The sequence below is a fragment of the Schistosoma haematobium genome, chromosome 3, assembly GCF_000699445.3.
Source record: "Schistosoma haematobium chromosome 3, whole genome shotgun sequence".
In the NCBI taxonomy this organism is placed as follows: Eukaryota; Metazoa; Platyhelminthes; class Trematoda; order Strigeidida; family Schistosomatidae; genus Schistosoma; species Schistosoma haematobium.
The window spans coordinates 15,803,392-15,830,940 of NC_067198.1; the positions used below are offsets into that span (position 1 = coordinate 15,803,392).

The following is a 27,549-nucleotide window of genomic DNA, read 5'->3' on the forward strand; positions in this document are numbered from 1 at the left end:
AGTTATTACATCTGAAGAGTATTTTTTTTCATAAAATTTATTCCTCCAGTGATTTCGGATTTATTTCGTCAGTTGTCTAGTTCCCACATATTTTGAGATTTATCCGAAGTTAAAAAATTTAAGTCCCGGACAAACGATCATAAAATTTATACTTATAAATTACTATCTAAATGTAACCTATTTTGGATGCGCACTGCTGAGGAGCCCCAAAATAAGACGAAATGGCCGTACAGTGCTTCCAGGCTTTCCATGGTGGTCTAGATTCAATTGACTCATGATCTAAACTATTGAAATTACTACAATTTCCATAAAACCCCTTTTGATATTAAATCATATGTTTACTTTCAAGACATAAATAAACTAAAAAAAACAAAGGTGACATAAGTGATTTCTGAAAACATTCCATTTGTACAAACTATCCTTGTAGAATAAAATCAACTAATTTATCTACTTACTTATGCTTGTTACTCCCAATGGATCATAAGCCGCCGATCAGCATTCTCTAATCCACTCACTAACCGGAAAAAAAAAACTAAGTTTACTGATAAATTCAAGCAGTTAATCTTCTTTGTTCTTCGTCATTTACTCCAGTTAACCAATATTCGTAGATGATCAATTTATTTGTTCATATCTAAGCTTTTCTTTAATTTGTAAACATATTTCAGAGATCATTTCTCAATATGAACATGTTATTAATAATATACCTATTAAATAGATATGGTATACATTTTCAATGACCCGATTCTTGGTAGAATTATATAATACCATTTGTATTAAGCTAAATCAATCATAGACTGGCTATAATACTTGAATTATCTAAATTGTCTTGAATGAATAGATAATACAAAAATTATAAAGTATCCTTTAAATAGTTACTAGTCTAAACACAACCGAAATAAATTTTTTTTCCAAAATGAAGATAAGCATTCATAAACATGTAAGACATTCAAAATAAGTTTATATTAGAATGTCCCATTTTATTAATACTTTGGATATTTATATGAGATAAGGTCTAAACATTTAAATCTACCATAAGTTCTTTGTTTCTTTTTTCGAATTTTTAATATAATCAAACTAATTCAATTTTGTTACTGTTTATATTAGTGAAGTACAACTATACTCCTAGCTAAATGTTTTTGTAGTTTAACAGTTCATTGACTAAGTTGAAGAATAATAATTCTAGTTGAAATATACAATATAACGTTATCTTAACAATAAACAATAAACATGATTTTATGTCACTTCAAGTGAAGGTATGACAAAATGTTAATTTTATTAATTCGTTACCATGTCTAATGAATATTAACTGTTCAAAATTAAAAAGAGTTATTATTGATTAACAGATTCTAGTGTCTTGATAATTGATGGCTTTAAATTTCTTAGCCTAAATGTCATAATTCACATTTCTAATTATTAAAGATCTATTTTTATGTTGTTGTTGGTACATTCGTAACTTAATTTATCGATCAATTGTAAATCGATAGTGTTTCAATGAAGAGAAATTACAGTTAACGTAAGTAGTACTTATCAACAAAGCATAATTTTCATAAACTATCTCAAACTATTAACGAATTGTAATGATTTACAAAAAGAGAATTTTTCACATCTTTTAGTATCAGCAGACCATATAAAAACATCTACCATGTATAATAACAATCGTAACTACTTTCAGTTATATTCAACAAATCTTTCTCACATTTAAACTAACACAAATCACTATAACTATCAACAGATAGTTTTTAACCCATAATACTGTTGCCATGAATAATCTTTCATAAATAAATAGCCATGAAATTTCCTATAATTGTTCATTTCCTATATAAATAATATATTACTTGATATAAATTTATTGTAAGCCTAAAAGTTGGATCATATCTTTTAGGTATCATGTATTTTACATAGGTTAAATAGGTAATTAATTATTCTTCATTATACTGAATGCAAAATCTAATGAATTCAATATAAATAACGTAGTTTCAAATAGATCATAAAAATTTCTTATACGTATCAATATTTAATTATGTAAGCCGATAAGCGACCTAAATAAATGATTAACATAATCAGTAGTAGATTGCATATAACTTTAAATATAACAGAATATTTAATCACCTTTATAAGTGATAAATACCATTCTTAAACGGTTTCAATTTTTCACACATTGTAGTAAGTTCATTTTCTAAATGAGGAAACCATTTAATCTGAAACATTTACAATGGTCATTATTATTATTATTATTATTATTACTATTATTCATTATTTGACCTATATTCCATGGTCAGTACAAATAAATTTACCGAAGTACTTTGTTATGGTTCTAGAAAAACGAATAATTTTAAATTCACCTTTTCCTCTTCTTCTTCTTCTTCAAGGAATGAAATCTGACATTTTATCTGTTATTCAACTAGGGTTTGTTTTTTCGCTTTAGTTTGTCCTCATTACAAATGAACATTAAGTAAGGAATCATCTAATAATTGTTTATTTCTAATTTACTGAATTTATTATCTAAATACCTGAAGTAATAAAGTTTTAAAAGAATTACTGACTATTATCTACGTCTGAATGAAATATTATGAATATGACGTACAGAATTATTTAAATATAAACGGTGATGAATGGTGGCTAGTTATGGGATTCTAAACGTGCATTTCGTCCTATCTAAGACTCGTCAGCTGAATATACATGGATCTATCATCATTAATTAGTTGTTAATCAAAAGTTAAAAACGAGTTCTAAAGAAACATATAATGATAATCAGTTTTGAGAAGGATCGTATTTGTCACATGATGAGTGTTTAGGATAAAAATAAAACAAACAAGCAACTTATAATATTTTCAATTTATTACACACATCTAGAAAAATAAAGTCATTATTCCTGTTGTAATTTATGCCATACATATTTTAGAAAACGAATGATTCCTGGAATTTCATCTAACTAAACTATGAAAACTTGATACTTCCAGAAGTAATAGTAAAGAATTCAAACTAATTCACTTATATTTGTGAATATAAAAATATAATATCTATATAGGATTAAGATTTTATAAGTGAAATAGGGACTCATTTCTATTCTTCTATCTTTTCATATTGCTCATTATAATGACTTTGTAATGACCATACGAGGAAGGTCCCTTATAATAAGTTATAGTCTATCAAAGATGATTTATCAAAGGGGTCTTTTAAATTTTATTGAGGTGGCTTACCATTTTACAATTAAGATCCCAATAAGAATAATTATTTTTACTGAAACCTTTGATATGTTCAGAAAGAACTATAAATGTAAGTAGTACCATAACATAGACGTATGTTGGTTCTTAAAATTCCAAATAGTCGAATTCTGAAAACAATTATTTGGTATCATACTAATTATAAATAATTATGAATTAGTGCGGATATTTTAAAAATTAAATTTTAATGTAATGTTGTGACCTAAGATGTTGACCTAAGGCGACTGATAGTTAAATAAATGCATTTTGTTGCCAATAAGATATAACAATTTAGTAGATGTGAAGAAATATTTAAAAATTAGTTGATTTCACTTTTTCATTTCCCTTGAAATCGTTTAATGATATGGGTTACCAATTAAATCAATAAAGACAATGAACGTATACATGATATTAAGCTTTTTATCCCCTGAAATGGTCAGTAATTATTAAAGTTATTACTTTGGTAAGCTTTAGATTAATAGAATGACATTTATCTGATTAAATTGGGAACCAAGCTTAAGATCTGGCCGGCAGTCAATACAATAATGTATTCCAGAATTTGATACGAATCATCTGCTTGAATGTAACCCTTAAATAGTCAAATACATTATAAATGTCCTAAATTAGTTGTAAACACGTGCTAACTGAGGAAATAACGTAGAACTTTTTGATAACGTTAAAGTCGTTAGTTAATAAGACTACAGGAGCTGATAACATATCATTACATCAACCTGTGTTTATTTCAAATGTTTAAGTTTCATACTTTTTTAATGATCTAAACTTAAAGTTGTCGAAATTTTACATTGGTATTCACAAGGTTATGAATAACTCTCATTTACCTGCATCACATTATAAAGTAACATTATACGATACTTTATTTCTGAAAAAAAACGGCATGTTTTCCATATCAAAACATGGTCTCTGGAACATCATTAATATCTTATTGATACAATGAAAGATTCTTTTGCTACCCTTTAAACCTATGCCACATAATCTTAACTTCTCACAATACAAATGACGGTTTTTGTTAATACCAGAATGGAGGCTTGTGAAGATTGTAGTAACTAAATAGTTGAATTCATGAGCCGATAAAAGCTAGATCACAATGGAAAACCTGGAAGTATTGGACAACTGTTTCGTCCTAGTATGGGACTTTATTCGACTCATGAATTCCACTGCTAAATTTCTACAATCTTCACAAACATTATTCTGATAATAATCATCATGTGCTCACTAGTGACTGGCTTCAAGAGGTATTTCTTGGAAGTCTAGTGAGAAGCCGTGACCAGTGGAAATCAACCGTGTCTGTTGTGAGGTAGTGACTCACTTATGACAATGATGTACAATGAAACAGTATCTTGGATTGGTTGAAGTTAAACATTCACACTGTTGGATGCCAACTCAGTGGTCTACAGGTTAAGCGTTTGCCCGACATATTCTGGTTTCAAATCCTGTGGGGCGGGATCATGGATGCACGCTACTGAGGAGTCTCATACTAGGACGAAACGGTCGTCCAATGCTTTCAGGTTTTCCATGGTGGTTTGAGTTTAATCGATTCATGCAATTTGACAATTAAGTTTTTTTGTTAAATAATCAAATGCTAGCTAGGATGTTTAGAATGTATTGTTCCCTAACTACATTTTAATCAGTCTTATTTTTCAAACAAGAAAGAAATAAACAAATCAGACTAAATTTAAAGTCTCTACTTTTTTTGTTTTTATTCAAGGAGTCATAAATTGAGTTAATGATTTTATTCATCAACTTTAAAGTAAAATAACACTAACTATTAATAACAATGACCTGTTAAAAAAAGGGAAGGTTCACTTTATTAATCATGTGAAAGAGGTCACCTAAAAAGAATCCTCTGAATAATTATACTGAACAATTATCTGAGGGAGTCAGTTTAAAATAATGAAAAAAAAAGATTCTAATCATTTTTACCATTTAACATATTTTTTTAAATGTTTGATAGAAAACCTCTTTATATACAGTTAGTCTAATAAGTTTAAAGGGGGGGGGAATAAATAATAATCAAAGTAGTATGTTGCGTTTTTTTTCAATGATTATCGTTGGATAATTCCATTTGGAGATTATTTTCATTGTAGAATGAGTTTAGTTAAAGAATTATTGAAAATCAAAGTGTATGTGATATTTGTTGTGTTTTTTCTTCTATATCTGAAAGGCGAAGTCAAACCCAAGACTCACAAATCTCACAGCAAAATTCGATACCTTTATCCACATAGTTGAAATGTAACATTATTCATTAATCATTTCATAATATAGTGCGATAATCATCTGATGTTATTTATGATACTTATTTTGCTTTTCATATGGTTGGAATTTATGAAACCTGATTATTGATTAGAATTTTTATAAATCTATCTGGAACATAGTGACTATTCAACACATAGTAGTGTATAGTTAACTTGAACATCTGTGATTATCTACACATCATTACTTTCTAATGTATAACAGGTATCTATATGACGATGAATATTTACATGTTATCATGTAATTACTTATATTATTATTATTATCATCGCATTACATACATATCAGTTGTTTTATGTAAGAGCTTTGGTAACTTTTGTTTACGGAAAGAAAAAAGTAAATACTGTCATAAAAAATTAAGTATAAAGTCGTCTGATCAGTAATTAAAATGGTAAAGTTGAAATGTTCTATGATGACTAAGAGTATTTGAATTATAGTGCAAACTAGGAATCCCAGAAGTAACACAATTGGATCAAGAAGTACTCGATAAGTACGAACGAATGTACTGTATTTGGAATTCGAAATCAAGCAATCAACAAGTACAAAGGAATCATTAGTTCATTCAAACACCACATGTCCACATGCATTGAATGGTACGGATTGTAAATAAAAAAACATATATTAACAACTATTTTTTTATTAATGATCAGTTAAATATATCCAGTTTCTACTGAAACTTTTGTTTACAATTAAACAGAACGTTATCATAAACAATATTGATGATATATCGATTTCAAGAAATTTGATTGATTTTATGGTAAACGTTCTATGTTAAAATATTTGAAGTTATGTAATTCTGGAAATTCTAAAAGGGTGATATCTGTTTTTGTTAAATATATAACATCATGCAATTGCTGATTTAGTTCGGAGTAATTAGCGTATCTTAAGTGCAGTAAACAGAAAACGACCTACTAAGTATGGAATGATATGCTATTCACAAATGTCTATCGATCGTTTATCGTTTGTTAGTAGATGGGTAATAGTGATTTTCTTAACTTGTTCATTTCTGTAACTAAGACATCATAACACGTTTTTCTTTGAGGGGGGGGAACATACTTGAACTATGGGTCATCATGAATTTTTCTATAATTTCTTTTAACCCACTCTTCTTTACTAGTGAAGGGGTTGTGGAGATTATTAAGTTTTTGATTGAGATCATCAACCGATTGATGCTAGACCACCTTTGGAGACCTGGAAGCACTGGACGACCATTTCATCCTATTGTGGGACTCCTCGGCAGTGCGCATCCACGATCCCGCTTGCGGGATTTGAACTCAGAGCCTTCGGTCTCGCGCGCGAACGCTTAACCTACTGGACCACCGAGCCGGCGTCCAATGGTGATAGTGTCTAACATCAACCAATCCACAAAATTGAGCGACCAACGTCCATTGTACCGAGGTAGATACCTGTCTCTACCCGACATGGATTAGCTCTACTGGTCACGGCTTCTCACTAGAACTCCGAGAATTCCCTCACGAAGCTAGTCACTAATGAGCACATAGTAATTATCAGTATGTGGTTGTGGAGATTATTAAGTTTTAGACTGAGATCATGAACTCTTCTTTCATTAATATAATCCTAAAAATAAACTATATCTTAATGATCTATGGTAGATCATTTTATTACGATGAGAATATGGTCAGTCACATTTTTATAGAAATGCATAACTCATATCGATTGAATATTGTGTCATTTAAACAACGAATAAGAAAATTATATTACTAGATTACGTAATACGAATAATAACATTAGACTTAATAAGTTAGTAATGAATTATAACGTGAATGTAGTAAGATGATTAAAATGTTTTTGTTACAATAATTCTAGGTAGTTAAGGTTGAGATGTGAAATAAATGAAGTGATATTTTAGTGAACTGTGGATCTGACTCCATTTAGATCGTATGAATGTATGTTATCACCTATCCTCGTATACAATCATAGACTTAAATCACGTTAGTCAATAACGGAATTTAGATAAGTCAATTAACGAGAATGGACTTTTGAATACATATATTTTGTATGTAAAGTGAATGTAATAGAACAAAGCGAAATGCCGCTCAGTGGAGATGGCTGGTAAGCCAACTCCCTTTTAGTCAAGCGTTGATCAATATTTATAGTCACATAAAAATAGGTTACAGACATGTGATGAGTAATGGGATAAGTAGAGTACACACACATATGCGCTCATGTAAAAACAGTCAAGTTTGATAAGCGGATAATTAACAAGGTCAAAATGTGACTCAAGTAGAATAAACAGAATGGGCTGTCCGAAAGCTAGAATAAGATATATGGGCTTAACATAATAACCGACACTACAATGCCATCATAAGCAATTATGAATAAAATAAGGAGAATATGAGACAAATTAAAGGAGAAATGCAGTAAATATTATGGTCAAGGTAACGATAAAATATGACGTACTTCTTTTGTACGCATAGTTTTGGCTTGAGCTCATGAGTAGCAAGAGCTTCGGCTATTTCTAGGAGTTGGATAAGAAGAAATCTAGGTAGAATTGGATGAATCGTATATATATAATGTTTGAGTTTATATAAACTGGCTTCTCTGATGTTCAAGGTTAAAAGTTGTCAGTTTCAGTGGAGCCAGTTGATCGAATCTATAAGATAATACAAGGTTGATCCCTGTAGTTGAAGAAAATTATTAGTCATTAAGTTTACTGGTAATTATACAAAATTTACAGTAAAATGAACATCATATACTATTTTCTCCAGAAGTTAACATGCTTTGTGTAAATAAATCAAGTTCGATTTGAGCAATGCCTGAAATGTAATGCCTTTTAAACTTTCATGTAGATACGAGCAATGTAAAGAAATAATAATGTTAAGTCTTCAGTATATAATGTCACTTTATTGATGAAATGTATTTATATGTAATTATATTCAATTCATCTTTATCAATTGTCGACTAAAATTTCGTTTAGAATAAGTTGAAAATAAAGGGAAAAAAACCAGTACAAATATATGAATGAGTTGAAATGAATTAAATGCAAATAAGTGAACATTGACAACGGAAAAAGGTAGTGTTTTTGCAAATCCAAAAATAATTATTATCTGTATTATGAATTTTGAGATGTTCTTTTTTCAGAATGAATATATACCTTACCAGACAAGTAATCAAAAGGTTGTTTTACGGAAAGAATTAGGTTTCTTTTTATATTATCAAAAGAACGGATCGTTTTCGCATGCAAAGTTCGGGTTTGAGTTCACGGATCGCCTCCGCAGTGCACGAAATATTGATTCGACATCTCTTCGATCCGATTCCTTTGACTGTGTTGATTACTTTAAAAGAAGACATTCAAAACATACCAATAAACGGAATTAGAGTGAACGAAGGATGAGAGGTTAGATAAATCGTTTTTACACCCATGTTGAATCAATATTCCGTTCACTGCTGAAGCATTAGTATTGGAATTCAAACCCGAACTATGCATGCAGAAACGATTTATCCAACCTCTCATCCTTCCTTGACCCTAATTCCATTCATTGTTATGTTTTGGGTTTCTTCTTTTTAAAAAATGAATGAATTAGTTCCATGACCATGACAGTTTTTTAGATAACAGACTATCCAGCTTTATCAAAAAAAGAAAAAAAGAGGACCAACTCAGTGAAAAACTATGTCAAGATATGAAGTAATCCCATTCGTGTAATTTCCAAAATTACACTGACCAACATTTATATGATACAGTTACAAAAATCTGTCAATTTTGCATTTTACCATTGTTCATGTTATGAATCTTAGTTAATATAACTACAAACACTAGAATATTGGTACATCCGCAGTTTAAATGAAATTATTTTCAATATAGTATCTTTGTGTTTATTTATAGTTTTTCAACGTACTAAATAAAACCTGGAATATTTCTATAATACAAATATCTACACTTTATCACTTCTATTAATTACTTAAACCAACAAATTCATAAATAAATAATATATTTGTAATATCCCAATGAGTAGAAAAATTAATTTTCTGACGTTTCGTGATTTGGTTTAAGTCACTTCTTCAGAGGACAAATAACCAAATTAAAATTAATCCAAGTTTAAATAGTACAACGGAACAATAAGAATAATATGTACTATTTAAACTTGGATTAATTTTAATTTGGTTATTTGTCCTCTGAAGAAGTGACTTAAACCAAATCACGAAACGTCAGAGAATTTAATTTTTCTACTCATTGGGATATTACAAATATATTATTTATTTATTTATAACAATCTACCCAATGCTCAATTTATTCGAAATTATCAAATCAAAACTTGGTGATGATACCTACGACAAATTCATAGTTGAGCATAACATTTAACAATATTGTGTTAAAAGTCAAATGAATAGTTTCACTTAATTAAGCACAATGTCATATTTCAAATATATATATATATATATATATATATATATATATATATATATATATATGCATTTCTGAAAGTATAATGATTTAATATCATATGGAAGTTAAGTAAAATTTAGTGTGCTTCGAAAAGAAAACTTTTTTATGCAAACAAAAATTGGTAAATATAAATGTTAACATATGTCGTTCAAATTGTAGTACAATGAATAAACCCATAGAATTGTGATATATATATATATATATTTATATATGTTAGATAAAATGTCATGCTGTTTTATTCTAACAATTTCTTCTTAGATAGTAAGATGATTATCTTAATTACAAATTATTGGACAATAGATACACTTCACCTTTTCTTTTTTCCATCTATGTCTTTTGACATTACTGTTTGTTTTCTGTATATTTGTTGATTCGTTAACAAAATAATCAAAATAGAAATCTTGTTGTTTGTAGAACGTTTTCTATTTCTTCAATCCCTTAAAAGAAAAAAAAACAAATTAACTTTGACTAAATATTTTTTGATTGAAATCATGAGTCAATTGAAGCTAGACCACCATGGAAAACCTGGAAGCACTGGACGGCCGTTTCGTCTTAGTATGGGACTCTTCAGCAGTGCCCAACCACGATCTCGCGCCTCGCGAGATCCGAACCCAAGACCTATCAGTCTCGCGCCAGGCGCTTAACTAACTACACCACTTAGCCGCCATCTAATGGAGTTTATGTCTAAACTCAACCAACTAAATAGTTAAACAGTGACCCACATATAATAAGGGCAAGAATTTTACATTTTTTCTCTCTTTTTTTGGTTGATAGGTGCTTATGGTTAAACAGTTCTCAAACTAAAAAACAAAACAAATAGTTGTTTGACGTTTTCTAGTCCCTATACGTTCTCCAGTGGAATGGAATAAAAATCTGTTTCCTATTTGAGGAATCATTTTGTATAATCTCAATATGCAGACTGTTATGATGAAAATCTTAAATCAGATGGTAAATCATTAAGTAAACTAAATGATACTACACAGCTAAAATTTAATTTGCTATCAGATTTGGGTTTACGTTATTAAGTGTTTTTATAGTTAACCATATCTTATAGGAAATTCAACAAATCATTTCTAAACTAAATATATATATTCATCCATTACATCTGAATTGATCAATTTTCTAATTTATGCAGACCTAATTTCGTTTGTAATTAATAAGATTATCCCGTTGTTCATATGTTAATATCAGTTACATCTTAATTGGTATATGTGGATCCTGTGTGAACTAACGCAATATAACCATTATGACGTAATTTGCTCCGAATAGATGGAATATGGCTATAAATCGAATGCAGAACGCTTATTTTGTCCTATTTGGAACTTGTCAGTTGAATATAACGGGATTCAAGACTGACCAAACTTCAATCAAAATATTAACAGCAATATAATCCAAACTGAAATTTATACCCGTTGCACTAGAGAGTAGCTCTCTGAACCCATAACACAAGTGTATATCATTTTGGCGTTTAACGTGAAAACATTCTACGTTCGAGTTCCGAAATGATTCTCAAATTTGTAATCCATGCACATTCGTCTGACGAATGCTAAACAGGATAAAACGTTCATTCTGGTTTCCACTGCTAGCCACATTCCATCTATTTTATGCTGAGTGGAATAAAATTTAAATAAAGTTGGTTTATTAATATACCGTATTGCATGTAATATTCACATAATGGAACTATATATTTATGAAAGCAAGTTGAACTCTTATCATTATCATCTGCCCTTGATTTATTTTTAAATATTCAATTATTTTCAAGTGAGAAGAATGAAACAAACATCTAAGTATACGTATTTTGAATTTTGGATTTATTTACCCGTAGTGAATCTAAGAGAAAAATGTGTGCTGTGTTTGATCTATCACAGTATAAATAGTCCATTAAGTATACATCAGTAGTTCGAATTCTGTAAAAATCAGTGTACAGATAAACAGTATAAATTACACTGGGAACGAGGCAAATAGGGATAGATGTTGTCACATCACATTAGTTAAAGGTTTTATATAAAATTTATTCACTTCCACCATGAATAAATAAATTTATTCAACAATGAGATCAATTAACTATACTTTACATCCAAATGACATAAATAACAATTCAATCATCGACTCTGTTGATAAAATCACTAACAGAAAGTGAAATGCCTGGTGGCAGAAAGTTAAAAGGATCAAAGAGAAGAGAACGAGAACAGAGAGTGATTGATGCATCAACGAAGGAACAAACAAGTCGGAGATAATTGGTTGACATTTTGCAAATGAAATATTTGCTGTATGATTCTCAGATTTTAATCAAGATAATCTGTAATATATTAAAATATATTTAGTTTTCCTCGCCTGTGTTATTGTTCACTACAGTTTCACAAAAGTGCCTTAAGTTATAAGCAAAAAATGAGATTAAAAACCTAGATAATCCATTCATTTTACTCTGTAATAGCTAGAAAATAACAAGACCTGGCAGCTTAAACTGGATTCTGTTTGTTCTACTGCTTAGATTATAGCTCAATTGCGTTAAAGGTTGAAGAATATTGTCTTTGGTATTTTGTGTATTTCATGTATATTTCTGTTTGAATGTATCAAATTGCAATGTGTTTTAATCAATGGGTTGTATATAAAAATCTACTTTTTTGTATATTGTCGTACAATCAAATTCATTTCACTGTTGTTACAAGATCATAAGGTTTCCTGTAATATAGGGTTAACAAGCTGAAGAATGGTGTTTATTTACTATGAAAGAATCATTCTTAGATTTATTTCTACTGAAGGAACTGTCATCTTGAATTTAGAACAGCACATCAAAGAAATAGATTCTATTGTCACAGTTTCCCTAATACGTAAAAATGATCACAGGAAATATACAAATAAATTAATTCTAAGATAGCCTAGTACGTTCATTTGGAATAATTGCTTGGTTCGTGTAAAAAAAGCACACTATATTATTACATGAAGATGATAATTTTACATTCAGAACAGATTCTTAATACAGGTGAACAATGAGAACATGGACTTGTAACTCTATTGATTTACTTTCTCCAGTGTATCAATAAGTTCAGCAAACATTTATTCATAATATTCTCCAAATGTTTTGAAACTGGTTTAATTTAATTCATTAATGCTTTAAATTGTTACAGTACATTAAAATCCCTTCATTCATTTGAATGTTTTATCATTAGTGACTATTCTTTAGATCAATACATAGTCAATATAGTTTTCAATTCAGGCTAAATGTCAAATGTTGATCTGGGTATGAATGTAGCAAATGTAAATAAATATTTATCAATCAATACATATTTTTCAATGAATCTTATACAAAATAATTTGGGATATAGAAATAAACTATATTCAGATCTTATGTATATTCCATTGAACAGGTTTATTCTTTGAATGTAAATAGGGATTTAATTCTAGTGACTTTAGTAAGTTCATTAGTAATTCATCGAATGTTGTACTTTCTATAATCATAGAAGAAAAAGACCAGAATGATGACATTTCCCTCGTTAAATATTTTACCAAGTTCAATAATACACAAGAAAGGATCAGTATATTTGTTTTGTTTCTTATGACTGATTAATTTGTGGTTGATTTTAAGGAACATTTCTTTTAAAGATATATTGGTGTTAAAATAGACATTAAATTTAGACAATATACAAAATTGTTTGAACAAAATTATCATATGTTAGTCTTAAATAATGATAAATACAAAACGAATACCGCGGGGCGGGATCATGGATACACACTGCTGAGGGGTCCCATACTAGGAGGAACTGGCCGTCCACTGCTTTCAGGTTTTCCATGGTGTTTTAGACACAACTGAATGATGATCTCAACTATTAAATTACAAATAAAATTATTACAGAAAAGAGGTGCAGTTTAGTACAGTGAACAAGGTAAAAATTAATATAACCCTTATAAAAAGATACATAAGATGATGATCACAAAATCCTAACCATCTTATTTTGTAGAACTGCAAAACTAGAACGAAATAAAAAAATGTTGAAGGTTCCATATCCTAAAGGTAGAGTTTTTAACCAACTACTGGATGGTTATATTTCTACTTTTGCGTATATAAAAGATTGTATAATATTATGAAGTCAGATTACAATAAAAAAGTAGCTTCTTTCAAAGAATCAAATTCATTCGTACAAGATGTGATTTATTTATGTTATGTATTCATGTTGAATTCTTTCAAATTAACATTATTCTCGTAAATCATTGGACTAATTCGTATTTTATGTGAATATTGTATCTCTTGAGTAAACTCCTAATCAGTAAGTGAGTAAATACCTACTTTTGGATATACATATATATATACATAACTTACAAAATTCCATCTTAGGAAGACAAATTTCTAACGAAATAGTGATCAGTATGAGGATTTGTGGAAACTGTAGTATTTTCACAATTGAATCCACAGGTTGATCTAAGCTAGACCACCACTGAAAACCTGTAAGTAATAGGTGGCCGCTTCGCACTATTATGAGACTTTTTAGCAGCGCGCATTCACGATCCCGCAGTGACAGTAATCATGTGCTCACCAATGACTAGATTCAAGATGAATTTTCTAAAGTTCTAGTGCTAAGCCGTGACCAGTGGAGTCCAATCTGTATTGGGTGGGAACAATTATCCAAATCAGACCATGAATCAAGGGTTGCACAAGAACATGGATTGATTGAAGTTAGACATTACCACGGTTGAATGCCAGCTCAGTGGCCTAGAGGTTTAGCGTTCACGCACATGACTGAACACTCTTGACTCGAGTCCCCCATGCAAGATTGTAGTAATGAACTGCTGAGAAGTTCTATAGTGTCCATCCCTCTATTATTCTTGACTGAAATATCATAAATAGTCCATGATAAATATTTACCATTGTATCGGTAGATTAGTTAATATATTAGCGTAGAATGTTCCATTACTTCACATATTTAAGAAATGGAATTAAACCAGAACACGTTTTGCATGAAAACTTTTGTTACTAGTTTGAGAATCAACAATTAAGCATCTTGAAGGATTACAATCACTCGTTTATTTTATAAAAACCATGATCATTAAAAATAATGATTCAAAAATAAATCGAAGACTTAAAAATCATTTTTTCCGTAGATGTAATTATTATCAAGTTCCTCTTGACTACTTCTAAAAAGTTCAAAATCATCACTAGGAAGACATTGAATATTATTCGTAATTTATCACTACTTTAAAGTATATTAGTGTATAGTGAAACCTATACCTGAAATCAATTAATCTATCATGAATATAGACATGTTTATAAACAAACGATAACCAAAGGTGAATCGATCTGATGTGATTAGTTCACGTACTGAAAATAAAGATATGTACACATGTAGATTAATTTATTACTATGTATTTAACATTCTGATATTGGTATGTTATCGTGTGGTTTCGATGAAGCAAAAAAAAACTTCGCCTAAACTAGTAACAAGGACATGATTACTTTGATTATGAAATTACTTTGTCTATAAACTTACTTAAAATTAAACAGTTCTGAATGTGAAAAAAATCAATCCAGACTACAAACTGTAGTTCTGTTTTATGTTTTCTATTTGAATCAGTGATAAATTAGTGAAGTTAACAGAGATAAATGACCTTGATGCATTAGTTTCTACATTCTGGTAAGTTGTTCTATTTCGGTAGTAAAATTCATACTTAATATACCATAGGAGGATACCTATATTATATCACAAATTAGTTGAGGAGGGAAACACATATTACAGATTTAATCTTTCACTTGAGTGTTTAAACTATAGCTGACGTTATTAGAAGCTTAATTTACAAACAGTACTTGAAATATCTATCACGACATGTGAGAGAATGTTTGAAGAAAAATCATTTTTTACATGTTTCATAAAAGATTGATCACTTCTAGTAATAAACTTTTAGTGAAATAATAATAATTTCATCACCTATACACAGCTTTCGTCGACTTGATTTTAAAGAAAAATGGTATATAAATTTAATTTAGATAGTAAAAGATCATGACGGAAACATGGTTAGGCGAGACTATAATTTATGGACGAACCAATCAGATATAAGATAACAGGTCTCGGATTTTGGTGAGAAACTCACACATCCATTTGGATAAATAGAGTTTTGGCATTATAGCTGATACTAGTTGGTGATGAAAACTCTAAATCTAATTTCTAACTTTAACCATCAATTGTAAGTCATAATTCGGATTCCTCACACAAGTTTGTAACCCTCATTTGGTCCTAGTTTTTAGGTGGACACTCTCAAGGTCACTTTAGCGTCGCCCAAAGGTCGTTCATAAATTATAGTCTCACCCATGGTTAAAATATTTAAATTATAGATCAACGATTGCTTACTACTGACAAAGAATTCCGTTGAAGCCTAATATGCATCTAATGATAATGCATTGATTAAAGTTCAGACATAGACAATACTATACCTTATGGACCATACTTGTTTTTCAATTAAGTCACAAAAATTATTCTAATCAAACTACAGTAAGTTTATCAAATTCATGAACCAGTGAAAATGTCATCAGATTCAGTTTAGAACAAAATACATTTATTGACAGATTTTGATGATAAATAAAAAGAAAGAAAACAATCATTTCACAAGATTTAATGTTTATAGAGACTTTGAATGATACGGAAATGTTTCCTTCCAATAACTGTTTATAAATTAACCATATAGAATACCAATATTCCACTGGTAAATAATTAATGACAATGTTAACCATAAATTATAGAAGAATGTAACAACCAAAGTTTTGTCTTGTTAAATTATCCATGATTGTTAATTCCATTCAGCATAAGTAAATCATATTGTACACTATTGAGTTCAATATATACTGAATGATAATATCTAATACTATCCTTTTTTACATGTTGATGAATAACAATTGATAAGGATATCGATTATAAAGGAATGGTAACATTTAAATCTTATTGGATGCAGGTACATCCAGGTGACGAATCCCAAATAGGACGAAGTTGAATGCATCCTGGATTCCACTGTTAGATATCATTATTCTATCCTTATATTCCTACTGGAAAACGCTTCTTAAAAATAAGATATATATATAACAATAGCAGAAGTCTACTTATGGAAATTCTTTATGATATATTATATTCTAGTCACTTATTTAATATCTTAATCAAATTACTTGTTTATGGTTATTGCTGAATAATGTAATAATAATAGTGCTTTAGAAAGTGTAGAAGATAATGAGAAATAAATCACTAGAACACAGAAATTAGAAATATATATATTATTCCGTATTTCAAGGAAGGTTACAAATATCCAATCAATGTCTGAAAAATATATGAGTGAGGAAAAAAACAATAAACACAAAGTTATTTCCTAAGTTCATGACGTAACTAATCCAGAAAAACTAAGATGAAAAACCAATTAACGAGTAACGAAATGATCAAATTACAATAGTGATGATAAATGAACAGCTGCTTTCTTCCGAATGAGTCGTTTCATAGTAAAAGCATCAGCAACACTCAATTAAACTCTAATATTTTGCTGATAAACTGCTTTTTGCAAAACTACAAATAACCTGAAATATAAAAACTATAAACAAAGATGGATAGTGGCCAGCAGTGGAATCCAGGACGCATGCTTCGTCTTATTTGGGACACGTCAGCTGGATGTACATGAATCTCAGAGTTGATGTTCATTCTGAGACTCAAATTCAGTACCGTTCGCTTCAAACGCCATCTCGTTATCCACTAAGCTACAGAGTCCTGATAGCCAATTGATTGTGAAACGGGTAAAGTTTAAATTCACTTTGTACTATTTACTTTAATCTTCCCACTGATGTTTTGGACTGCAGTTGATCAGTCTCTTATTAACATATGTGCTCACTGTGCGTATTGCCTCGATATTGCTTTGATATTTCATACTGGTATCACAAATTGTATGAATATATTGTTGCTTACATTTAAACAGTTTCCATTAATATTATGAGTACTGTTCAAAAGAAGGTAAGCGTTAATAATGATAATAATCATTTTTAAATTCTAATCACTATACAATGAATAGTTTCTTGGCTATCACTTAGAGAATACTAACAAGTTTGAATCATTTAATTGGATACTGTGTCGTAAAAAAAGGCAACTAATATATTACAATAGTTGAGATCACAAGTCAATTGAAGCTAGACCACCATGGAAAACCTGGAAGCACTGGACAGCCGTTTCGTCCTACTGTTGGACTCCTGATCAGTGCACATCCACGATCCCGCCTTATGAGATTTGGCCGTTAAGTGCTTACAGGTTTTCCACTGTGGTCTAGCTTCAATTGACTCATGATCTCAACTGTTGAAATAACTATAATATCTACAAAATCACCTTCTGATATTAAACAACTAATATACGTCATATAAATTCAGGGAACCAAATTTCTATTGCTTTTTCAGTATAACAAATTGAGAAATAGTTGAAAAGACTTAGTTTCCAATAAACCACTGGCAATATTAATTTATACATTCATGAATTTTTTTTATTTTTTAACATAGAAACAAAATATTTGTATTCAGTTATTTGCTCAAAGGTTATTAACTTATTTTTTTTAATAAATTCAAGTCAGATGATAAAATTTTAGATAAGCAACAGCACTTGAATTATTTAATTATGTTTATACAAATTTTTGTTGTTTTTCCTGTTGTTGTTGTTGTTTTTGTGCATCAGTTGAGTTCATAGTCCATGAATAATAATAATGATTGTAAGCATATTACCACTACCACTACTACTACTTCTAGTTACATCAAATAAGGTACATTTTAATAGTTCATTTAAATACTGAATTTATAAGCTTGTAAATCTCATCATAAAACCTAAATCATTCGAGTAAATTTGATAAATATGTGGAAAACATTTCATCAATAATATTAATAATAATAATAAGGAACATTATGAGGTAAGCTACTTCTTATCTGTGTATTATTTACTGTCATTCGTCCGCTTACTGACTAGTTATTGATTATCTTTAGTTTTTAAGTTATGTTTAATTAAATTCCTTATTTGATGGATTACTTTAATTAATTTAAAGATGAGAACCGTAGCTGGTTAATAAGTTATAGATTGAGTGTTTTTTATTCATTGGAGCTCTATACCATAATGGTAACATACATTGTATGAATATATTGTTGCTTACATTTAAATGAAAATGATGTCTATTATTCAATGAAATATGTGAACATGCTCTGCCCCTCAATCTCTTTTTTCCTCTCCCTCTCTCTCTATATATATACACTCTTTTTAAGCAAAATGGATAGTGGCTAGCAGTGGAATCCAAGAAGCGCGTTTCGTCCTATTTGGGACTCATTAGCTGGATGTACCTGCATCTCAGATTTGATGTTCACTCCGGGACTCGAACCTAGTACCGTCCCAAATAGGACGAAACGCACATCCTAGATTCCACTGCTAACCACTATATATCTTTGCTTAAAAAGCTCGTGACTTAAAGCTATATCGAGGCAATTTGCACAGGATGCACATATGCCAACATGGGACTGATCAATTACAGTCCTAATTAACACTGGGAAGATACAAGTAAAACAAGACCAAATGAATTTATACATATATTCCGTTTTAATAACATTAATTGAATTCAATCAAGCGAATTATGTCGAATTTCTTTATGTGAATTTCAGACATGAATAGTTGCCATATAAAAAATTTATTAAAATAAAATCTTATGAATTTATGAAACACTCAATTATTATTCACTAGATACAAATTAGATTATAATAATAAAGAAAGAAAAGATAACTTTACAAGTTGCTCAGTTGTGTTTTTGAAAAGGAAACATTGATTTGAGCATTGTCACAATTACCAAAATATTGATTTTTCAAAAAATAAAATAAAAAATGTTCTAGTTCTTTTCAATTGTTTCTCTGTTGTGATAAGTATAATTTTTTCTATCGATTGGGTAAAAGTTAATTTTGATTCATTTTCATTATTAAACTGTTTAAGTCTAATCTATTGTTTGTTCATATAAAGAGGATAGCTTATAACTTAATTATGAGTATTGTACAAACATGAGTATTCAAGTTAAATAATTTGGCGGCCTGCTCGAAGATCTAGGCTAATTGTTCCTTCCATTGGAATGTTTCAACAAGTTATCTATTTTCGTTTGCTTTAATACAATAATACGCACCTATTCAGGTACGTTTCTGAAAATTGTACAACCTTTAGTTATACAAGTTACAAAAGAGCCCAATCAGAAATATCATGGCTGCTGGCAATATGCCTCGAAAAGAATGTACATTATTTAGATGTCGATTCCTGAAGTGCTAACTCCTAACTGGCGATCACTCAATATTTATCATCAGTATCAACCAAGAAATACGAAACGGAAACTTGTTAAAATACTTTCTGCTGAGGATTCTATGTTTTACCAAAAATATACGATTGAATAAAGCTAATAATAAGAATTAATAATTAAAATAGTTGTGATCATTAGTCAATTGAAGCTAGACCACTAAAAGCACTGGACGGCCGTTTCATTCTATTGTGTGACTCCTCAACAGTGCGTATCCACAACGAAACGGCCTTCAGTGCTTTCAGGTTTTCCATTGTGGTCTAGCTTCAACCAACTCATGATCTCAACCATTAAGCTTACTGTAATATCCACAAAATCTCAAATTAATAGTTAATTAAATTATATCGGTTCACGTGTCAACCAAATGACATATAGATCATCCAATCAAATGAGTTCTAACTATAAATTAAAGTTATTTATTAAAGTTACTTATTTCTATCCCACTTGTATATTTATTCCATTGTAAAATATAAACCAATTTTCTTTGACCTATTCACTTGAAAATTTGGTAATTTAAGATTAGATACGCTAAGTTAAGTAAAAATGTAATATAATCAATTAATGAATATTGATTTCCCATTAGGAAAAATCCTCTCTGATTTTTTTTCAGCTTGCAACATAGCCGAAATCAAATGGAAACTCACAAAATGTCAATTAATTTATTTTATATCAAAATGGTCAGTTTGTTTTCTCTATAAATATTCCTCGAAAGATATTTCTATCAGTAGGATGAGATTTGAGACCAATGAGTCCTGGGTTCGAATCCCTGCTGTGGACTTTCATAATAAGACAAAACGGTCGTCCAGTGCTTTCAGGCTTTCTATAGTGGTCCAGATTCTATTGATTCATGATCTTAACTATTAGATTATTTCTAACTTTTCTTATCAATATTTTGACAATTAAAAGATAATTAATTAACCTATTGATATAATCCAATTATAAAATATATGAACTAAATGAATATAATTTTCTTTGACTAATTAAACTAACTGTCATAACTTATGAAGTAAATACAGTAAGACGGTGGTAGGCATCAATTTCAGACAAACTGTCTAAACGTATTAAATGAATTACTCATTAATTATTTTCTGTATAAAAATAGAACAATCGAATCATTAGTCAAATGAATTGATTCTTGGTTAGATGATTTATATTTTATCCATCAGTACTGGTTAGATGAATATGTATAATTTAATACTTTTAATACATGATTGATGGTTCTAAGGAGAAAATGCACGTCATTAGCAATTGATGAAGCTTAATTTATGCTTCTATAACGTACAGTTATTGAGAATGAATAAAACCATATGGCTTGCTAATGCATACTGTGGAAAAATTGCTTCTAGATAAAACGAATAAAGTTGTCAATGTAGAACTCATTCGTATTTCTATTAAAGTTTTAGTTTTATTTCCGTTTTACTAACTAAACCTTATTTACACATGTTTCATGAAGCATCAATATGTTTGCTAAACCTTTCTTTCTATACATTTTTTAAAATATAGATTCATTCAATCGATTCATAACCAATTATTCATTGATTTTGGTCATTCTCTTTGAATGGCACTAACAAGTGTTGTAACTCCTTATAAAGTCGGAATGTCAGGTGATATCATACCAAATAATTTCGATATGATACCTTATTCCACTTTTCATACAGCTTTATTACCACATCCAAATCCATTAGGACCTGGAAATCTATCAAATATTTCAACAGGTTTAATGCTTACAGCACAACAACCAACTGGACAAAATCCTTATTGTCCACCAATAACTCTTACTAATGGATATTATGCAAATGTTAGTTATCCACATAATGCAGAATCGTTTTGTTATGTACAACCAAATGATGCTAATTCAATATTAAATGCATATCATACATATCCTACATCAATAAATTTACCATTACATGCAACAAATATAACATGTGATAAGTTATATACATCTAATAATCATATAAATAGTAACAATCATAATCATAATCATATTACTGCACAGAATCCATTACTTTCAACAATAAATACAAATCATATCACTATAAATAATAATTATAATGATAAAAATGAATTAAGCAAGAGATTAGAAATGATAGCGGTTGAAAAATCTAATACTTTATTAGATGAATCATCACAAGGACTAATTGATCAATCAACTATATTATCATCATTGTCATCTACATCTACATCAACAACTACAACAATTATTACACATGGTGAAAATGGAAATGTTCAACAGAATACATCATTATTGGTACTACGATTATTGATGTCTGGAAAAGTGGGTTATTATTTATTCAATTATGTTTATGTTTATTGTCAATAGTAATGAAAAAGAGAATAATCTAAGTGAGATAATGAAAGATTGGGTATTATTGATATTTAAAATAGTTTACTGGACACGATGGAGTTTGAAACGAAGTGTATAGAGTTTGAGTTCCGGAGTAAACAATAACTCTGGGATATAGGTTTGTCCGACTGACGAGTCCAAAATAGGACGAAACGTAAGTCCTGGATTCCACTACTACTCTTTATCCATCTTTCCTTATAATGCTTGTATCTTAGAGAAATATCGAGGCAAACCGAACAGGATGTACGTGTGCCAACAAGAGACTAATCAATGGGAAGTTTCAAACAAACAATCCAAAATGAATTCACGTATAAAATAGTTATAAATTGTAAGGAAACTCTGATATTGTCTTTAATTAGAAAGTCGATCATTTTTGCTTTCAATATTTTAATTATTTTGCTACCTAAAATTTTGATTGACAAGATGAAGTGGTGGTTTAAAAATGATCATAACTAAAGTGAAATGAATTATTCTTTTGTAGAGCATTAATTACTAAATGATTAATGTGTTATATTTTGAACAACAATTAGTTATTTTGTAGATAACATCACAAATTGATCTTAGTTAAATATCTATTGAAAACCTTTAGACCACTAACTCGGCATCCAAACTTAACAATCCCTACAAACCCGCTTTAGTGAATAATAATTTTGAGAGGTGATTCATGAAGTTCTAATGTGAACTTTTGACTTGTGAAGTTCAACGACGCCACGTGAGGCACTTACCCATCAGTTATTTTGGGGATGGTTGTGTTATATCCCTGAGTTATTGCAGTTAAACGTGTAAACCATTAGATGATGGCTTGGTTATTTAAAACATGAAGGTAGTGGTTTTGACTCATAATTAGGTCGTTGCTATATATCCGATGAAAGGATCGTTACTTGAACTCAAGAGCTATCTAGGGCTTCATAGTTTTCAATGCATGTTTGACTAAGATCAATCCACAATATAATCTTGAAAAATCAACATAATCTAAAAAGTCCCTACCAAACAGTTGTTTCGCTCAAGTTGTAATAAGTTAACATACCATGTTTACTGATCTGATTATCTGATTAGGTTGTGATCGTCATGGTGATGAGAATAATTCCAAAATTCCACTGCCTTCATGTGTGAACTTCTAATCAATTATTTTCCAGACACCCATTAAATCCCTTAAGTGCTTAACGTGGTGATCATATTTTAGATTCAGAGATTTTTAAAATGCCATCATCACTAATAATAATTATTATCTCCCTGTAAAACATTAAAAGAAAATCTACAGTTACTCTACATGATCAATATTATCACTGCCTACATCAACACAAAATGGTCGGTAAAAAGAAAAGGGGAAAACAGTAAGAATGACAATATCAATTAGACATAGTAAAATATCTGAAATCAAATTGTTGATCTGGTACAAATGAAAATTCACTTAAACTTGACAGTTAATAATAATAATAATGTACCATTTAGACTAATTTAAGACCATAACATAAATGTTCACAAACGGTTGATGATAGTTACTTTACCGACAACAACACTAATCCTACCAATGTATACGAATATCTTGAACTGGTCCGTATTGTTTAAACGAATGCTCTTCTATGTAATATGTTATAGTATACTTTGTAAACTCAATGGTCAGTATATTTTATTTTATGAATTCTCATTCAACTATTCAAGCAAACTAATGGTCGGTTGTTCTTTTTATAAAGTACATAAATATTCAAACCCATTTCAATGATTAGTTTCTGTTATAATAATAATAAACAATTAAAACAATTCAGTCATTCAGTGATCATAACTACTTAGGAAACTGTATTCATATAAAAGAAAAACTATGATGACTTTTCATATTTGGATTTACTAGTCAATTATATCATTTCTATATTGCGTGATATAAGAACAAATATTATGATAGCTTGAATAGAATTAAATACCTATTCCTTTTTTAAATCTTGACTAGTTCATAAATGAAACGGGTATTGAAAATATTCATCATTGACAATAACTATGAAGTTTATAATCATAAATAAAACTGAATAATGCCGTTTAGATCTTTATATTGTTTATTCATTGTCGTCATAGATTAGCTAAAACAATTTAAAGAAAGATTTATGACATTAATAATTAGTAGTATTTAAGCTTGACAATAAGAAAGTATTGTTATATAGAATGTCTTAGATATATTCATAAGAAGTGAAGAATCAGTATAGGGGTTGTGGCGATTATTAAGTTTTAGATTAACATCATGAACCGATTAATCTTAGTGCTTCCAGATTTTCAATATCGGTCTAACATCAATCGGTCCATGATCTCAATCTAAAACTTAATAATCTCCACAACCCCTATACTGATTCTTCAATTTTAATGAATATATCTAAGACATTCTATACTGATACTTACCATGTGCCCACTAGTTACTAGCCTCATGAGAGAATTCTCGGAGTTCTAGCGAGAAGCCGTGACTAGTGGAGCTAATCTATACTGGGTAGAGACAGGTATCTACTTTGGTACAATGGAAGATGGATTGGTTGATGTTAGAGGCTGACACCATTGGATTCCAGCTCAGTGGTCCAGTAGGTTAAGCGTTTGCACGGGAGATTAAAGGCCATGGGTTTGAATTCCTTGAGCGGCTTCGTGAATGAGCACTGCTGAAGAGTCCCACATTAGGACGAAACGATCATCCAGTGCTTCCAGGTTTTCAATGGTGGTCTAACATCAATCGATTCATGATCTGAACCTAAAAATGAAGAATATTTGAATGAACAATTATTTTTGATAAATTCATCATCTTAAGTCTCTATAGTGACAAGTCCATAATTATTGTGATACGTTAAAAATGGTGAACATTTGAATCTATCATGGTATAAGTACTTCGAAATGGTGTTATTTGTAAATAAGTAAGGTCAGTTAATCAAAGGATAGAATGATTAAGGATAAAATGTCAAGTCAATCGTTCGATCAAATATTCTGCTACTGTGATACACTAATTAGTTGAAAAAAGACAAGTAAATCAAATAATCCCATGGGATAATATGATGGATATCATATTTGCCCATGTATGTATGTTTGTCTAGATATGTAATGTTGTTAAAAGATCTTTAATATATCGATTCACATATTTGTCTTCCGTTCCATGTAACGAAGAAACTAGTTTGACTATTCTGAATCGGTTAAAACATTTTATAGTACCAACTGATTGACTGAGAACATGTTTGAATGGTTATTATTTCTATTCAGAACATTTTAAGAAAATCTTATGGACAACCTTTAAATTGACTTGAGAGACATTTTATACATATGACTCCATAAAATGTCAAATGAACCATATCATAAGCTGTCAAGCTTCTTTTTTTATTGTTTTCTCACAAAAAACTGTAAACGATTGCAAATGATGTGTACAACAGTTCTAATTTCAACGTTCAATACACAGATGTAAACTTGTCTTTGAATAAGAATGATATTGAATGACTTTATTTTTCAGTTAGAAACATTAGAAAAATGATTCAACTGTTGTTTTCGTAATGGCAGATAGTATAAAATATTAGTCATCGTTTTCTTCGAAGGTTGCATTTTTCACCAATTATTAATGGTCAAAATAGCTTGAAAACACTAAAAGTTTGTTTCTACGAAAAATACAAAATTCTTTGCCTATTACTGTATAATTGAATCACTAAATTTTTAGTATGAATGTATAACTTCCATGGTTGTTTACTAAAAGGCAAAACTAATCGATCACACGATGTTTGGGTCATATTGCCTTGTTAAAAATAGTCTATTTTACTCTCTTTAAGGAAGACACATATTATATTTAACATATCGGATTACTGAATAACTCTACTATGAATATTGCATATTATTAATTAAGAAATTGGAGTTTATTGGCCGTCATTACGTTCCTTGAAAAAAGCCTTTGCATATTCAACTCGAAAATGTTATCGAAAGAATAAATCGAGTAATATTACATTCTCCTATTTGCAGATCGTATTACAATTTCCTCATATAGGCAAAAAATTTGTAGATTATGAATGGTTACAAAGGTCATTGATAATGATCGTATTGTTTCTTAGTTTCGGACATTTGTCAAATATCATTAGTAAGAATTTAGTGAGAAAATTGTTTTTGAAATTAGGTCCATGCCAAAGATTACAGTTACAAGTACTGATTCATTTCAAATATTATGATAGAAAATGTAAAAGTGAACCAAATTTCGTTAAGGTTAATTAAAATGAGTAATCACACTGTAGATACTTTGTGATAAGTTATTTTACAATAAGAATTTCGATGTTAAAATTTTAAATTCCAATTCTCTTTTGTACTATTTAATCACGGATTAGTAAACAATACCATGTTTGCCTAGTCTTTATTCTGTCAAATAAGTTGGATTGTAGCTGTTTATCAAAGTAACCCAACTTAATGTTCTGACGCTGGATGGTTGGATGCGAGTCAACTAGTATTATAGAATATTAACTACTGAGTAACTAGCGGGATATTTATTATTCTACTTAGTTAATTTAAAGCAGCTGATGGACGAAAGGTAGAATATTTTGAAAAAGTTAATTTTACCCTTACAACAATAAAAAATCGAGGATTGATGTCTATGATGACAAAAAAGCCTGATGTTTATGTATATTTACTAATCAAAACTTCAACAATGTATTGAAAATGAGTTACATACATGAAACGTCGGAAATCCAGTTCATTAGTTATTGAGATATTACAAGTGTATTATTATTCTATGATTATAAACTGACTACCAAATATCCAGTTTAGTTGAAGTTTACAAGTCAAACCATGATAAGAACGCTTACTGGGTAGATTGGTTAATAATTCTTTGTCAGGTATCGAAGGCACGTGTATTGTCAGTCATAGGGAATTCGTTCTTTCTTTACTTGTTAAAACTTTCCAATACACATGAATAAAGTATGTAAAAACTCATAAATGACTGCCCAATTTAAATAGCAGTTATTCCACCAAACGTCAACTATGAGTCTAGTTGTGAAAACTAATTTGTTATTATCAGAAGGCATTGG

General features: G+C 29.7%; 1 protein-coding gene across 2 annotated transcripts in view; it reads left to right on the top strand.

Moving 5' to 3' along the window:
* Nucleotides 1–27,549, top strand: part of PCBP4_1 (Poly(rC)-binding protein 4) — a 104,911-nt gene that overhangs the window by 1,658 nt on the left and 75,704 nt on the right. For both annotated transcript variants that reach the window (XM_051213122.1, XM_051213121.1), the window contains exon 2: nt 21,694–22,465. In XM_051213122.1, coding sequence (XP_051069065.1) covers nt 21,749–22,465 — 717 coding nt within the window. In that variant the 5' untranslated portion in view covers nt 21,694–21,748. The remainder of the gene's footprint in view (nt 1–21,693; nt 22,466–27,549) is intronic.